This window comes from Pongo abelii, chromosome 13, assembly GCF_028885655.2.
Source record: "Pongo abelii isolate AG06213 chromosome 13, NHGRI_mPonAbe1-v2.0_pri, whole genome shotgun sequence".
Classification (NCBI taxonomy): Eukaryota; Metazoa; Chordata; class Mammalia; order Primates; family Hominidae; genus Pongo; species Pongo abelii.
In genome coordinates, this window is record NC_071998.2 from 60,793,505 (window position 1) to 60,810,523 (window position 17,019).

General features: G+C 41.9%; 1 protein-coding gene across 1 annotated transcript in view; it reads right to left on the minus strand.

Moving 5' to 3' along the window:
• Nucleotides 1–364: 364 nt before the first annotated feature.
• KLF9 (KLF transcription factor 9) overlaps nucleotides 365–17,019 on the minus strand; it is a 29,827-nt gene continuing 13,172 nt past the window's right edge. Inside the window, exon 2 of the mRNA XM_002819854.5 lies at nucleotides 365–3,770. Coding sequence (XP_002819900.1) covers nucleotides 3,541–3,770 — 230 coding nt within the window. The 3' untranslated portion in view covers nucleotides 365–3,540. The remainder of the gene's footprint in view (nucleotides 3,771–17,019) is intronic.

The following is a 17,019-nucleotide window of genomic DNA, read 5'->3' on the forward strand; positions in this document are numbered from 1 at the left end:
TTCTTATTAATATCGTATCTCAAGAGCACAATCTGAGCTTACAACTTTCTCTGACCAGTTCCTAGTACACCCTGCAGAGTTATGAGCTCTAAAAGCCTCTTAAAGTGATTTATCTCCCAAAATATAAATATTCCCCTCCAGCATAACACAATGGTTTCAAGTGACCTCTATTCCATCTACTTCCTCAGAGGTCTGTGAATAGTAAATACACGCAAGTCTATATAAGCATTGCATGTGTTGAAAGGTACAGGGTTAAATCATCTTTGCACTCATCCCAAAATCCTGTGAACACAGGTTAAAGAAGTAACTTTCACTATGGTGAAATAGCCCCCTTTTACAACACATAATGGCTGGAACAATTCAGTCTTTATCATTTATTATTTTTATTTGGACAACATATATACATATGTACAAAATACCTACTGTCAGAATCCTCTTTTATAATTTCATTTGATTTACAAAAACAGGACAGCAAAATAACTTAGGTCACTAATACTGTACAAAAATAAAACTGATTAAACAGTTGTAAAGATCAGTATCTTACAGTGTTACAGATCATCTGATGTGAAAGAACATCTCAGTCTATCCAGAGTGATGAGTACTGTGCTAAATCTATCTGCAAACTGACAAACTAATCAGTTTCTGTAATTATAACTACCAAATAGAATTCTCAAGAGAAGCATGATGTGGAGCTAAACCTTAAAGCCAGGGCATCATTCCACAATGGTGAAGGGCTTTCTTCTTCCCTAACCAAGGAGAGGAGATATCTTAACTCTAAAACTATTAAATTTTCCAGAATATGACAACTACTTACAGTATTAGATAAAACAACTTTTCTTTCTTTTTAAACACCTGCAATAGTCTTTCAAAAATTCAGTTTGGTTAAAAAAGTAAACAAAAATTACTATCCTGCATTTGGATTTTCATAAGTTAAATCCATGGTCTTTTTAATATAAAAAGTAATTGTTTCATAGTTTTAGTGTTCAATGAACTCTAGTAGTCCTGTTTGAACCATATCTTGATATAGTAAATCTAATTAGAATGCTGGTTCCTGTTTTGTGACATTTTAAAACAGGATTTCATCACAAAGAATAAAAAGGCTTGAGTTTATACGTTACATTACTATAACATATAAGAGAATATCAAATGTGTGTTTGTCAACAACTTGAAAAGGCAAGTAACAACTTTTTTGGGAAGTAAATTGTGCATTTTTTTAAAACAAGTTGCTGCATTTATATCCATCTAAGTGCTTGACAAAAGCCACATTTAGATTTACTCCTGAAACTATAAAGATTGTCTTTCACTGACTTTGCTTTGCTTTCTTTCGTTTCTTTCTGTGAGGGAAAGATGACTTTTTACAAGTTAGCAAGTTGCTAGGCAACCCCAAACTCCTCACTCACTAAAAGGCAGCGTGCAGAGTATCATAAGCAGAACCATTCCATGAGCTCAGTAAGAAATAGGCAGCCTAACCTATTTCGTATGGAAGAACAGATGTCCTTAAAACTTATTTTGGACACAGAAATTAAAATTTGGTTTAAAATAAGTGTTTCAAAAATCTGAAACAGAGGTAGAAAGTGTTCTTTATTTTTCCTGACATGTTTTCTCGTGAGAAAACACTTTCCTTTTTATCCCATGGACTGCTCCCAGTCCCTAATGTTAAAAGCAGTTCTCTTTATAGAACTACTAATGCAACTACGTTGGTTAAACAAAAAAACACCGTGCTAGTGATGGCTGTTGTATTGGAAGTTGGAGTCAGCCGTGACCCGCGCCCACTGCAGGAGCCCACACTGATTCTGAATCAGAAATGAGTATGTGTCAGGTGAAATAGGTAGGTACCCTATGTTTACACAACACATTTCAGAGCACAAGTATAAACTAGAGTGCACCATAGCTCCCTGTTTTAAATATCAGATAAAATCATCAGAAAGCGTTACTTCTGAAGAAAAAAAAATGTAAACATTTCCCCCATGATCACTGCTGACTCCCCTCATTTGAGGTCTTTTCTTAACTATGAAAACTCAGTTCACTTTTCTGGCCTCGTAAAGGCCACAGTTAAGTTTTCAGGTAAATGGCATATATGGATGTAGTGGTTTCAGCCATTATAGACACCTAGATACAAGATATATTAGTGGTGAGGCTATTGATGTAAAAGATACAGTGATGTGATTTCATTCGTAGTATTCCATGTTGCCTACATTCTCCACAAGGGACGATTTTGCAGAGTCTCCTCTGAAATCATCGTGGTATTTTCCCTTGACGTTCACTACTTATAGGGGTTGATTTTTCTGTTCCTATTTCAGCTCCCTTTCCTTCTACATAACTCTTGCACCTGAGAGTGGGAGTTTTGTAGGAACACAGGAAGGAGACCAACAAACCTTCTTCCCCAAAAAATAGGTGTTTCCAGATCTCATTACTGTTATGCACACATTCAAATAAAACCCAACAGAGTCAAAAGTTCTCTCCCCTAGTGGCATTAGGATACAATAATGATGTTAACTAAAAGCATAGGAAAATTTGGAAAAGTTAATAGAGTTAAAATTCTGTTGGTTCTTTTCTTTTTCTTTTGTAAAACACTACCCTCCTTCTCCTTCAGCATCTGTTGTGTATATTCTGCCCTCACATCTCTGCCATGATTTCTTAGGGAAACGTGTATATTGTAAAACAAGCAGATTATAACATGGTGCCAAACAGAACGTCTGCTTCTATCCTCAAAGCATGTATTTAACTTATTCATCCTCTGCATTAGAAAATAAAAGTGCAGCTTATGTTCAAAAAGTACAACTCATACAAAGCAAGGTTTAAAAGTTCTGTACTTAGTGTAACCTTTCAAAGGTTTGTCTTGATTAGTATAAATTCAGACTCTGCTTACCCATTGACTATAAGTAACTGTTTTTTGTTTTCAAGTCTTTAGATGACAGATCATGCTGGAGTAGATGTGCTCTTGCTTGCATAAAGACAGCTGTGCTATGGCGTTTTTTTTTTAATCTCAAAAGTTAACGTGATTCAAGAGAGTGGTTTTGCTAAACAAACTGAAGCACACTCGTCATTACATTAAAAGGTAAGAAAACAATTCTGAGAGACAGCAAGCATAAAGGGCCCAGAATCACTGTGCGAGGCCACAGGTCAACTCACCCAGCGGACATATGTACACCAGTGTTGAATCTTTAAAATTCTATCCCAGTCTTGGCCTTACCCCCCTCCCGCCCACCCACTCCCTACCCTCCCCCAAAAAAAATAAAAGGAGAAAAAAAAAACAAAAACCAAAAAACCCAAAAGCATTTGCCTTCCCTCCAACAGTCAGAGACGGGTTCAGAGAGTTGCCTCTTCAAGGGGACCAAGTGTTGTTGACTTTGATCTTAGGCTACAATGTGCTTTTTAAAAACAATGCAGGGAGAGGAAAATCAGAATATTGACCAAAGAGCAGTGACCTCCTGTGCCGTCAGTGTGCCTCTTCCGGGGCTCAGTTTTCACGCGTCTGTTTCCTGGGAGTACTTTTGGCCTTTCGGGGTCCATCCCTCCCTGGCTTCCACGGGCAGCACCTCACAAAGCGTTGGCCAGCGCCTTTTTCGATCGCTTGATCATGCTGGGGTGGAACTCGGTGTGCCGCCGGGCGTGCTTTGTGAGGTGGTCACTCCTCATGAAGCGCTTCTCACACAGCGGACAGCGGAACTGCTTTTCCCCAGTGTGGGTCCGGTAGTGGCGAGTCAGCTCGTCTGAGCGGGAGAACTTTTTAAGGCAGTCTGGCCACGTGCAGGGAAAGGGCCGTTCACCTAAGAGAAAGGAATCAGAAAGGATACAGTTTAAAGAACATGAAAAAAATTCCGAAGGGCGGTCATGGTCAATAGTCCCTACGACTCAAAGGATAAATCCCTCGGAGATGATTATTATGTGTCCCCCTCCCCAAAATCCCTATGTTGAAGCCTTAACCCCCAGCACCCCAGAAAATGACTGCATTTGAAGTTAAGGCCTTTAAAGAGGCAACTGATGTTAAACAAGTTCATGAGGGCAGGTCTTAATCCACGACTGGTGTCTTTATAAGAGGAGATGAGGACACAGACATGTGAAGACTAGGGAAGACCTTGGGAAGACAGGGATGAAGTCACCATCTACAAGCCAAGGAGAGAGGCCTCCAATGAAACCAACCCGTCCCCCGCCACCACCTTGGACTCCCAGTCTCCAGAACTGTGAGGAAATAAAGTTCTGTTGTTTCAGCCACCCAGTCTGTGGTTGTGTGTCATGGTAGCCCAAGCTAATACAATGAGAAAGTTGCTAACATCTCTAAGCAAATGAGCTTGCCATTTGGTACCCAATGGGTCCCCTGGAAATTATTTTTTCTGTTTTATTCCACACAATTGCTGGTTTCATAAATTCTTTCAAGAGTAAAAAAGCTGAGCCTCTTTGCTAAATTTCTTGGTGTCATAGGATGGAAAAGAACTGGCATTGGGTCCAACCAGGCTCCTACCTGGAACAAGCGTTTCTCCCTGAGCTCCTGAGTGCAGGGGCCACTCAGCATCTGGTTGTTCCTGAGCATCTCTGTCACATCTTTTATTGATATAAAATCTGCCTTCCTGCAAAGGCCATACTTTAAGTCACATTGTCTTAACACTAGAAGTAAGTTTGTGCCAGGTGTGGTGGCTCATGCCTGTAATCCCAGCACTTTGGGAGGCTGAGGCGGGCGGATCACCTGAGGTCAGGAGTTCGAGACCAGCCTGACCAACATGGTGAAACCCTGCCTCTACTAAAAATACAAAAATTAGCTGGGTGTGGTGGCGTGCGCCTGTAGTCCCAGCTACTTGGGAGGCTGAGACAAGAGAATTGCTTGAACCCAGGAAGCAAAGGTTGCAGTGAGCCAAGATCACGCCACTGCACTCTAGCCTAGGCGACAGAGTGAGACTCCGTCTCAAAAAGAAAAAAAAAAAAAGAAATGTTTGTTCCTTCTGCCACATCATAATCCTTTAAATATCTGCAGACAGATATGTCTTTCTTTAATCTCTTCTCCCATTTCCAAACAATTTCAGTTTCTTCTATATTCCTCATAAAAGACGAACTAACATTGTTCTAAGCATAAAGCTAAGGGCTTCCCGTGCCCTTCTCACTGAATTCTCACAAGCACTCCACAAGGTTGCCCCATTTCACAGATGAGAAAACTGAGGCTTGGAGGGTTAGACTCTGTACTCAGGGTCACATAACTGGAAAGCAGAGTCATGAACTGGCCCTGTCTACCAAGGCCTGTGCTCTTGGCCACTTGACTGTCCTGACTTCCGGGGGTCCTGGGGACTTGACAGTTTCCACATCCCTCTTTCCAATTGCTTTCCTTGGATTCACGCTAATGTCTGTGTCCCACTGAAAATGCAGCTAAGTCCTGCCTGCCAGATGTTATCAGGCCAGCATCCAGAACTTCCTGCTGCTCCCCACCCCACAAGGTGAAGGCAAGGGAGGTGAAGGCCGTGTCTGCGTTTGGGGAGGACATACACAGGCAGACAACCAGACGAGCTGTTGAAGATGAGAACCGCACTTGTTCCACTTATAAGAGACTGCCATCGCCCTGGCTCCCAAGAGCCTGCCTCTGCCTACTCTTCACACCTTTCCAAGCACAGCCGACAACAGCTGCTGCATAGACAGAGGACACACAGCCTCCTGGTTTCCACAGAACTCTCCAGACACTCCTTGGCTAGGTGTGAGGAGTGAATATTTTCTCACTCCTGTCCCGGCCTTCCCAGAACCCATAGAGAAACTGCAGAGGCTGGGAGCTGTCCAGCGTGGTGCATTTGAGTCATCCAAAATTATTCATTCTATTTTCCCCAGCTTCTCTTAACCTGTGCTGATGAGATGCAGAAATATGATAAAACAAAACAAAACCAACCAAATCTATCACCTTTGTGATAATCTATTCATGATGAAGGCTCTCTGCTGTTTTCTAAGCAGAGCAATAGTCATAACAACACCCTGTACAACATACTTTTCGAGGAAACCCAATGTGGGTAAAAGGAATCGGTAGCAGTTGATTCTCTATGTGCACATCTATGTATAAACCCTTATGGAGCTCTGAGCTGAAAAGCTACGGCAGCAAAAGGCAATAGCAAACCAATGAATGCTGGGCCCTACTCAAGGTGGATAAGAGCTAGGGTTATTAATGCATTTTGATGCTCGGGGATGGGGCTGCAAAGAGGAAAAAAAAAAAAAAGAGTTTCCCCTGAAAAACTCAACAAAGACATGGAGTTGAAAACTACACTTCTGCAACTTCTATTAGATAAACAGGATTTTAACCCACTTCAGCAGACCTTTGAGCAAAAGTCAAAATACAGATTGTTACAACCCCAACAAGGCTGAGCTTCTTGAGGCAAAAATAATGTCATGTAGGACTTTTGTCCTACTCATGGTGCCAAGCATTTGGTAAATGCTCAAACTTTACACACACACACACACACACACACTCTCTCTCTCTCTCTCTCTCGTCCTCCTCCTGGTCACTCACGTTGAAATCTGCTCAGATATTACTGGTTACTGGAGAAACCTGAGCTATTCCAGAATTAGACTGCAGTGAAGTCCTCTTTAACCCCAGTGAAGCAGTTATGGGGGAAATGTTTTTCTAAACATGTTCTATTAAAAATATAACAAGGAGTCAGAACTCATAGAATGGTTAAGTTGCAAAAAGCCAAACCAAACCAAACCAAAACGCCCTCTCTGCTCGGTCCTTTTTGGAGCCCTTTCTCCACTCCTTTCTGATGTGGCGGTGAGGAAAACAATGAAAGGAAGAGCTCAGTGTTTTCTCAATGCTTGTTAAGACAAAAACTCATTAGAAGTGGTTTTCCTGGAGGAGTGCTAATGTGGCTTAGCCTTCTCACTGGCACGTGTACTCATTTCTTTCAAGTGAGTCATGAGAGGAGGGGGCTCATTTAGTTGGGGGGATCTGTGTCCACTGTGGGGAAAATGGACCAGAAGACCATTCAGCTGTGGGCTAGGATTGGAAAAGGAATAAGATACTCTCGCTGTGTTAGGAACATGGCTTTATAGAAGTGACCACGGAAAATTGGCATGAAGCTGTCAGAATAGGAGAACTATTAAGTTTCTATGCTTGTGACTTACATATATTTCAAGTGCAATCAGGGTCTGTTCCCACTGAATTCACTTTCGATCTAGCTGACAGTGATACTCTCTTGACTGCCCCTTGGAGCTGTCATTTTGTGATGGTTCTCATTGCTTCTAATCCAAGTGCTATCATTGACCTAGCATCCTTATCCTTGAAGTGTTTCACAGAGAGCAGAGAGGGACACCCACAGAGCCCTGAGAAAATCAAGAGCCAATAGAAGCTTCGTTAGACTCATGTAACTTGTATAATTCAAGTTTACCATTTTTACGCATTTAAAAAAGATCTGCTTGGAAGTGAGTTGCTAGTATAAAAGGCCCGGAATCATTTTGATTTATCTGGCATCCTTTGGAAAACTTTAAAAACTTTTTGGTCAGTGATCTAAATCAGGGGCTAGCAATCCACATCCCACTGGCCAAATCTGGCCTGCCAAGAGCTAAGAATAGCTTATACCATTCTTATATTTGGTTTTTACCAAGTGGTTGAAAAAAATTAAAAGAATATTTCATGACAGGAGAAAGTTATATGAAATTAAAATTTCCTTGTCTGCATATAGTTTTATTGGAAACAGCCATGCTCATTGGTTTAAGTATTATCTACAGCTGCATTTTCAAAACAGCAGTGTTGAGCAGTTGCCCACAGAGACTGTAGAGCCTGCAAAGCTGAAAATATTTACTATCAGGCCCTTTTGCAAAAAGTTGGTTGATTCCTGATCTCAGTCAAAAGACTTGAAACCAGGCGTGGTGTTGCACACCTATAATCCCAGCTACTGGGGATGAGACATGAGAATCGCTTGAACCCGAGGGGCGGAGGTTGTGGTGAGCCAAGATCACGCCACTGCGCTCCAGTCTGGGCAACAGAATGAGACCCTGTCTCAAATAAATAAACAAATAACAGAGGACTTTGCACTTCTAACTGGCCACCAGAATTTGTAAATTCAAATATCTTCAGGAGCCAGACACAGGTCGGGGACAGGGTGGGAGCAGGTGCATTCAATCATGGATCATAATGGATTCCATGGTGAACTGAAGGGTGCTTCCCCTATTTAGAGGCATTCAATTTCAACGTTATAAATTATGGTGCCACCCAGTGGTGGGTATGCAGGCTGGATTCTGCTTAGGGACCTACAATTTGCAGCCCTTTGAAAAATCTCCCACCTTTTTAATACAGTGGAGAGTTTGGATCTAACATGCCATGATGTTTAATCTAACATCCCAGCATATAAGTTAATGACAGTCATATAATAAGGTATTATTTAGAAAATGATAGATGTTTTGCACTTAAGAAAGCATGGAATGGGGTAGTCACATGTAGACAAGAACAGAATTAAGGCTGAATGGGACCAGAGATGATCTGCAAAGGAGGAGAGGACTGGCCTAGAGAGACGGTGACTCCACCTTCGTCTGGCAGCCTGGGGGAAACCAAGTCAGGCCCTCTCTTTGAGGCTCAGTGCTAAGGTTTAAAGGAGAATGGTCAGGCTTCATGCTGAACAAATCACACAGCAATGCAACTATCAATTAGAGAATCTTTAAACCTGTCTTTAGTATTAATGAGAGAGTTACCATCCTCCTGGGGATAGGGAAAAAATACCCAACAGACTTATACCACTGCATTATTTCGGGCCTTCACAGGAAAACACACCCAGAGGCAGTGACACAATAAACTCCACTTTACTGGAGCAGAGCTGTTAAGAGCACAAGTTTCTCTGAGTTCTCATTATTTATATACCACTCCCCACCCCTTTCAGTAACAAGCTAAGCACCTCTTGCTGACTGACTCAGCTCAGAGTATAAAATAAACGTGATCAAAAAAGCTACTGAACACTGCGCACAATGTGTAAAAGACTTTCTTTGCAGAGACAGATCAGGCCTCCAGAATTCTCCTGGGCCTACGGAGGGTGCAAGGGCAGCGGACTGGGGCCCCCTAGCTATGTGCTTGCCTACTTAGCACAAAAGGACACTTGCTGCTTTTGAGAGGGAGCGTCCTTGACTGCTGATTAGTTGATGATGCCAAAATGAAGCCCATTTTTTTGTGGACAGTCCTGAAATGAATGGAGGTGAGTTGTCCATAGAAAAGACAGAGACCGGGTACTTGCCAAGTGCCAGGCTTGCTCACTGGACATAGGCAACCCTCCCCAGACTCCCTGAGCTGTCCAGGCTGCCACTGAAGTCCTGCCTGGGGTCAGGGAGGCCTGCCATCTGAATGTCGTCTCTTTCCTACCTGGTTCTTCTCATCTTCCCTGCCCCACCCAAGTCCAGGAATGGGTCTAACTTTAATGGAGACAGGAAGGTCAAAAATACAAAATCAAAAGCTTCCATTGCATCTAGCAAAAGTAAACCAATCTGGTAAAAAAACAAATCTAAGGGATTTAGGCCTCCTTTTCAGAACAGAACTCAAACAGTGCCAATTAAGAATTAAGGTTTCTTGCAGGTGTACAAAATCAAGACTTCTTTTAGAAGAAAAATAATGCTCAGCTGCTCAAGATGGATCACTTGAACACAGAAGTTCAAGACCAGCCTGGGCAATGTGGTGAAACCCCATCTCTACAAAAAATACAACAAATTAGCCAGGCATAGTGGTGCTTGCCTGTGGTCCCAGCTACTTGGGAGGCTGAGGCGGGAAGATTGCTTGAGCCCAAAGGTTGAGGCTGCAGTGAGCTATGATTGTGCTACTGCACTGCAGTCTGGGTGAGAGTGAGACCCTGTCTCAAAAAAAAAAAGAGTGGTTTCTGATTGCAAAAACAGCACTAGGATTCCATAGATAAAAGAAGAATTTGGGCTGGCTGTGGTGGCTCACGCCTGTAATCCCAGCACTTTGGGAGGCTGAGATGGGAGGACTGCTTGAGCCCAGGAGATCAAAACCAACCTGGGCAACACAGTAAGACCCCAACTCTACAAAAGAAATATAATTTTAAAAAGGATAATTTGATATTATTAAATCATACTGATATTATTCCCCCATTTAACAGCTCATATACACACACACACACACACACACTTAGTATCATATACACACTCTTATCGTGTACAAAATAGTATATGATAAAATTGAACAACCATCCCTAATAAAACTTTCAGGAAAATAAAATAATTCCTCAGCAGGATAAAAGATCAGCTCTGAAACCTTTCCTCTGCAAGGTCAACAGTAAAATAAAGGTAGTATAACTACTAAAGTCTAGCCCAAAGCATAAATGGACCTCTGCTCCCATTGCTATAATTTAACATTTTCCAGGAAATACTAGTGAGTGCAATTAGATAAAATAAGAAGTAAATGGTGAGAAGACGCGGGGTTATAAAATAAGAATTATTTGCAGTTGATACAAATTTCTCTTTGAAAAAATTCAAGATAACTGAAAAATCTAATCTAAATTAAAAGTGCATTCACAGGTGTAACTATACAAAAGAGCACTGGTTTTCTTATATGCCAGCCATAACGAGTCAGAATAAGCCTAACAATAAAAGTTCAGGACCTTGGTGAAGAAATGCATAAAGCCTTGATGTAAAAGAAAATGAACAAATGAAATGCTCCCCATGCCTTTGGATGGTAAGGCTTAATGGTGTGAATATGGCAATTCTGTACAAATTCATCTACGAAATTAACACACACCGTAAGAATTTCTTTTTTGAGAACTTGACAAAATTATTTCTGAAGTTCATTTGGAGGAATAAACATGCCCAACTTGCCAAGAAAATTTTGCAGAAGAACAAATAAGTGAGCACTTGCAATATTAGTTATTAAAATGGAGTATTAAAGCTGTAATAATTAAGATAGTGAGCAGCACAGGAAAAGACAAATCAGTGGAACAGAGTAGGGTCTGAAAATAACCTTAAGAATCTATAGGGATTCTGTACATGGTAAATGGGGTATTTCAAATCAGTGAAACAAAAAATGTTTAATCCAGTAAGTGGCTTAGACATCAGGTAAAAGAAAAAAATTAAATCTTAATCCCTACCTCATACTTTTCACTCAAATGATTTCCAAATGGGCTATAAATGTAAATGTAAAAAATAAAGCCATAACGATAAAATATAGGTGAGTATTTTTAGAATCTTGGAATAAAGAGAGACTTTCTAAACATGAAACCAAAAGCAAAATCCTACTTGAAGGATAGTTTTGAATACGTAAAAATGTTAAACTTCTGCATGTTAAAAATATATACAAGTAGAAAAATTTAAGAATCAAAATAAATGAATAAAAGAAATTGAGGCATATGACAAAACGTTAAAATCTGTAACACAGAGAGGACTTGCAAATCAAAAAAGAACAGCCCAACTTAATAAAAGTGGGTAAGGATGCAAATAAATAATTTATAAAATAAGAAATACTGGCCGGACGTGGTGGCTCATGCCTGTAATCTCAGCACTTTGGGAAGTTGAAGCAGGCAGATTGCTTGAGCCCAGGAGTTTGAAACCAGCCTGGGTAACATGGCGAAACCTCATCTCTACTAAAAATGCAAATATTATCCAGGCTCTGTGGTGCACACCTACAGTCCCAGCTACTCAGGTGGAAGGATCACTTGAACCAGTGAGACAGAGGTTGCAGTGAGCTGAGATTGTGTCACTGCACTCCAGTCTGGGTGACAGAGCCAGACCCTGCCTCAAAATAAATAAATAAATAAATAAATAAAATACTAATGACCAAGAAATAAATGTGAAAATATTTAATATTTCATACAAAAATACACTCAATCTCACAAGTAATCAAAACATGCCAATTAAGACACCAGCAAGATATCTGTGAGGCCAGTGAAAACGCTAAAAAATCTGTTCATACCGACCATTGGTGGAGGCATGAGGAAATAGGCCCTCTGCCACACTGGTGGGATTTATAATTAATCCAGGGCCATCTGGCAATATTCTCCTGCAGATTATTTTTGGCAATTAATTTGATAATAATTAGATAGAGACACGAAAAGGGATATCAGCATTGCTTATGAGAGCTAAAAGGTGGTAACAACTTAAATGTTCAACAATAAAGGGCTGGTTTAATATATAAAGTATATCCTTACAGGGGACTAATATGTACCTGTGAAAAAGGTACCAGACTTATATAATGAAATGGAAAGATGTTAGCCATACACTGCTAACAGAGAAGAACAATGTATGATCAGCTGCATAAGTGTGTGAATATATATGGAAAGAAAAAAATCCTTTTGCCCACAAAATACGGGCTGGGTGAGGTGGTTCACGCCTGTAATCCTAACACTTTGGGAGGCTGAGACAGGAGGACTATTTGAGGTCAGGAGTTCAAGACCAGCTTGGGCAACATAGTAAGACCTCATCTCTACTACAATTCAAAATAAAAAAAAGTTAAGTAAAAAGAATATATACAAAATTTGAACAATTACTATCTACCAGTGAGGAGATAAAGAATAATTTCTATTTCCTTTTGTAATTTTTCCCTATGTTTTCTGATTTTTTAAACAGTGAGTATAAATTTCTCTTATGAGAAAAAGTCAGAAAAAGTTATTTTAATATTTTTCAAAAGTCTTACGGAAAACAGGGATACATCTGAGTTTAAACCATTCCACAAATGGCTTGATCAAGAATATATTCCAGGCCAGACATGGTGGTTTATGCCTGTAATCCCAGCACTTTGGAAGGCTGAGGAGGGAGGACTGCTTGAAGCCCAGAGTTCAAGACCAGCATGGGCAACATAGTGAAACCTCATCTCTTAAAAATGTTAAAAGGAATATATTCCATGGGCATGGAAGTGGAGGGCAGTAGGTGATTTACTTTCTATTGAGAAATTACTGGGACACTTCAGTAATTGATCCATGACCAAAGAGAGAAGAGTCATTTTGTCTTCTTCTCAAACTAATTGTCAGAAAGTCAGAAACCTCCTGGCCCAGTTTGATGGCTCACACTTGTAAACACCTGTAATCCAGCACTTTGGGAGGCCAAGGGGGGTGGATCACTTGAGGTGAGGAGGTCGAGACCATCCTGGCCAACATGGTGAAACCCCGTCTCTACTAAAAATACAAAAATTAGCCAGGCATGGTGGCACATGCCTGTAATCCCAGCTACTCGGGAGGCTGAGGCAGGAGGATCGCTTGAACCCAGGAGGTGGAGGCTGCAGTGAGCTGAGATTGCACCACTGCACTCCAGCCTGGGTGACAGAGTGAGACTCTGACTTAAAAAAAAAAAAAAAAAAAAAAAAAAAGGGAGAAAGTCAGAAACTTCCTGAATATACTACATCTGTTTTCTCACTCCTCTATTTCCACCTCTCCTACTTTTTCCGTATGTGAAAGGGACATGGCCCTTTTATAAGAACAGACAGGAACCTTCCTTCAGAGGTGGAAATGCACAAACAGTAACAGTAGGGTTGTGCAACAAAGGAGTGTCCTTGTTAGAAAGCAGGTGAGAGGAGTCAGATCATAAAGAAGTGCAAAGATTTGAGTCTAAGAAAGCATTCATGGACCAGGCTGGTGGGGCATGCATCCACACAGACCTGCCCTGACCCTAGGCCTCAAGCACCCCATTGTCCATCACCATCTGGCTTCTCTCCCCACCAAAAAGCAATGTCAATATGCAGGTACGAAACATGAACAGTTGCTTTTTTCCATTCTCCATTACCCTCATGTGCAGAACCACCAATACACATTATGGAAGAGGTGTGCAGGCCATTCCTGGGTACAGAGAAGTCCACATTTTTCTGCATATATCATTTCAATGAACACTGAACTCAAAAATAATTCATTCAAAATTCTCCTGTTTATCAGAAATACTGCTTTGCATGTAGATGTTTTGAACGAATAAAAATGTTAGATAGGCTTTGAAAGAATAATCCTGCCTGAATGCCATCCCATCATATTACTACCTTTTGCTTCTGACCTCTCACTGAATCCTTCTTGTGATTTGGCTTCCGTTTATATTTTATTTGTTGATACAACAGAGACACTGTAGGGCTTAAGTGTGAGATTTTACTTCCGGATCTCTCTGTTTATCTGTAGAAAGCAACTTGTCCTATGCTTTAGGTTCTGAAATGGGAAGTAGGTGTGTATCTGTGACATCTGTACGCAGCACTTCCTCATTTAAGCATGCCAGAGTCTAAGAAGCAAGCATATCCAAATATCGTGCACACGTTCCCAACCTCAGCTATCTGTGAGATAGCACATGCATTTCCAGCAGACCTCAAACAAAAGACAGCAGACAACAGAATTTTTTTTTTTTTTTTGAGATGGAGTCCTGCTCTGTCACCCAGGCTGGAGTACAGTGGCACGATCTCGGCTCACTGCAACCTCTGCCTCCCGGGTTCAAGCAATTCTCGTGTCTCATCCTCCCAAGTAGCTGGGATTACAGGCACCTGCCACCATGCCCAGCTAATTTTTGTATGTTTAGTAGAGACAGGGTTTCACCATGTTGGCCAGGCTGGTCTCGAACTCCCGACCTCAGGTGATCCTCCTGCCTTGGCCTCCCAAAGTGCTGAGATTACAAGCATGAGCCACCGTGCCCAGCTGACAACAGATTCTTGACTCTTTAGGTTCTTGATTCAGCAAAAACTATACATTTTTTTTTCCTCTGTGAGGCAAGGTCTTGCTCTGTCACCCAGTGACATGATCTCGGCTCACTGCAGCCTCAACCTCCCAGGCTCAAGTGATCCTCCCACCTCAGCTTCCCAAGTAGCTGGACCACAGGTGCATGCCACCACACCCAACTAATTTTGTTTATTTTTTGTATAGTCAGGGGTCTCACTATGTAGTCCAGGCTGGTCTCAAACTCCTGGGCTCAAGAGATCCTCCTGTCTCAGCCTCCCAAAGTGCTGGGATTACGGCCGTGAGACACTGCACCTGGCCAAGAGCTGTCTTGAAGTCTCAGTTATATGGCCCTGCCTGAAAACTAAAAATAGTGCAGAGGCAAAATGCGGACCCTAAACATACATTTTTAACACAATGAAGATCTGCCTCTTGGTGTAGTGTGAAAAAAGACCATAAAAGTCAGAGTAACAGAATTTAAAGGTGGATGAAATCTTAGGGATCCGCCAAAGGCCCAGAGAGATGATGCAACCTCCCCACAGCCAGACAGCTAGCCCTTCAAAGACCAGACCCTGGCCCAGACTAGGTAATTCCTGCCATCCCAGACTATGCTGCCTTTGTCCAGCTATTTGTGGGAAACATAGATAATAAATAAATATCTACCTAGGCATTAAATATTGAACAAGATATAAATGCCTAATGGCAAAGCTATCCCAAGAACAGATTCTTTGAATCTTTGTATTTTTGGTGATTTTTATCACCATAGAATTCAAACCTGTCATGTTTTAGATGAAGCCAACTCAGAGGGCAGATGACGTGCCCAGGGACGCCCTGCACAATAGTGTGTGACCAGATTAAAACCAGGTTTCAAACTGCTTCTTCAGTTTTATGCACAAAATGGGATTAGATGTGAAAGAAGAGCCCAGACTCAAACTAAAAGCACAGAGACTGACCTTTCACAGTGCCTTTTTTTCTAATTCTCTGCCTTCCAGGCCCTTCCTTCCAAATGCATTGCCTCAGAGGGATCAGACATAGTTTAGGATAAATAAGTTGCCACTGAGCTTTAATTTTCAAAGTAGCATTTAGAAAACCTAGGTCCTTGAGCTTAAAAAAACTCTCAATTTGCCAGATCTTCCAACCAAGACATGAGGGGCAGAAAAAGAGAAAGAGCTGGTAGGACTATATTAGAGACACAGAGGTCTCTAAGAAGTGTCCAGGTCTTTATTCTCCTTGTAGACACAGCCTTTGAGACATGCCTAGAGGAAGTGCCTTATACAAATAAGGCCCTCTTGGAAGCCCTACACGGGCCATGACACCTGAGGAGTTGGGGAGCTACAGCTGAGAGGGGTCTCAGTGTGCACACCCTTCTAAAGTGCAGGATGGGGAAAAGGACTGTGTTCCTGAGCCCAAAACTGTGCTGTTGGAGAAATCCACAGGACGACCGGGTCACAGTGCAAGGATCTAACACCCAGAGCCACTGATGTCAGCCTGTGAGGATAGGGACACAGGCAAGTGCATGACAGACGTCTCAGTGGACATCACCACAAGGTCAAAGGACAGCATGCAACATCGATGGCTCTCCCATGAGGCTGAAACAAGAGATGAGCCCCATGCCCACCAAACAGAAGATCACTCCCAGGGGAAGGAAAGGCAAGGGACCCCAAATCAGAGAGAGAACCCTGATTTTGCAAACATTTAGCCAAAAGAGAATACAATTTAATGCAGAAGTAACTGAGACCCTGAAATGCCAAGAAAAAGATTGTCCCCCAGCAGCAGAAATGGAGAGACTGATGCCTGATTAGTCAACACCTACTCCACCTGCTAGGCTGTGGCATTCATAAGGACTCATGGTGAAAAGTGATGCCACTCCGGCAAGTGTTCCCATCCAGCTTTTTCCCTCTGGGCTCAACCTCTGCACACTGTATGCACAACACAGTATGGCTGCAGTGGCCATAAATACTACTCATACATGCCACATGGGCCACCAGCAGCTTTTCAAGCTTTTAACCTTTCTACTCCAGGGATGGAGTGAGCCACTAAGTCACATGGCTTGGTGTTTGGCACCAAAGACCACAAAGAACTGCAGGTCGGAGCTATCTACCCTTCACAAAACAGCCCCCACTGAACCCTCCCCCTGAGATCTCAGAAAAGGAATATAGTCCCCTCTTTGGGCATGTATTCCTAGAGAGTGTTTTGAAATTTAGGAGCAAGCAGGGCTTTGAGAAGAAATGCCTCGGGTTAGGCTGGGTATAGTGACTCATTCCTGTAATCCCAACAGTTTGGGAGACTGGAGCAGGAGGATCACTTGAGGCCAGGAGTTCGAGACCAGCCTGAGCAATATAGTGAGATCCCGTCTCCAAAAAAAATAAAAAAATAAATAAATAATTTTTTTTTTTTAATTAGCTGGGCATGGTGGTGCGTGCCTGTGGTCCCAGCTATTCAGGAGACCTAGGTGAGA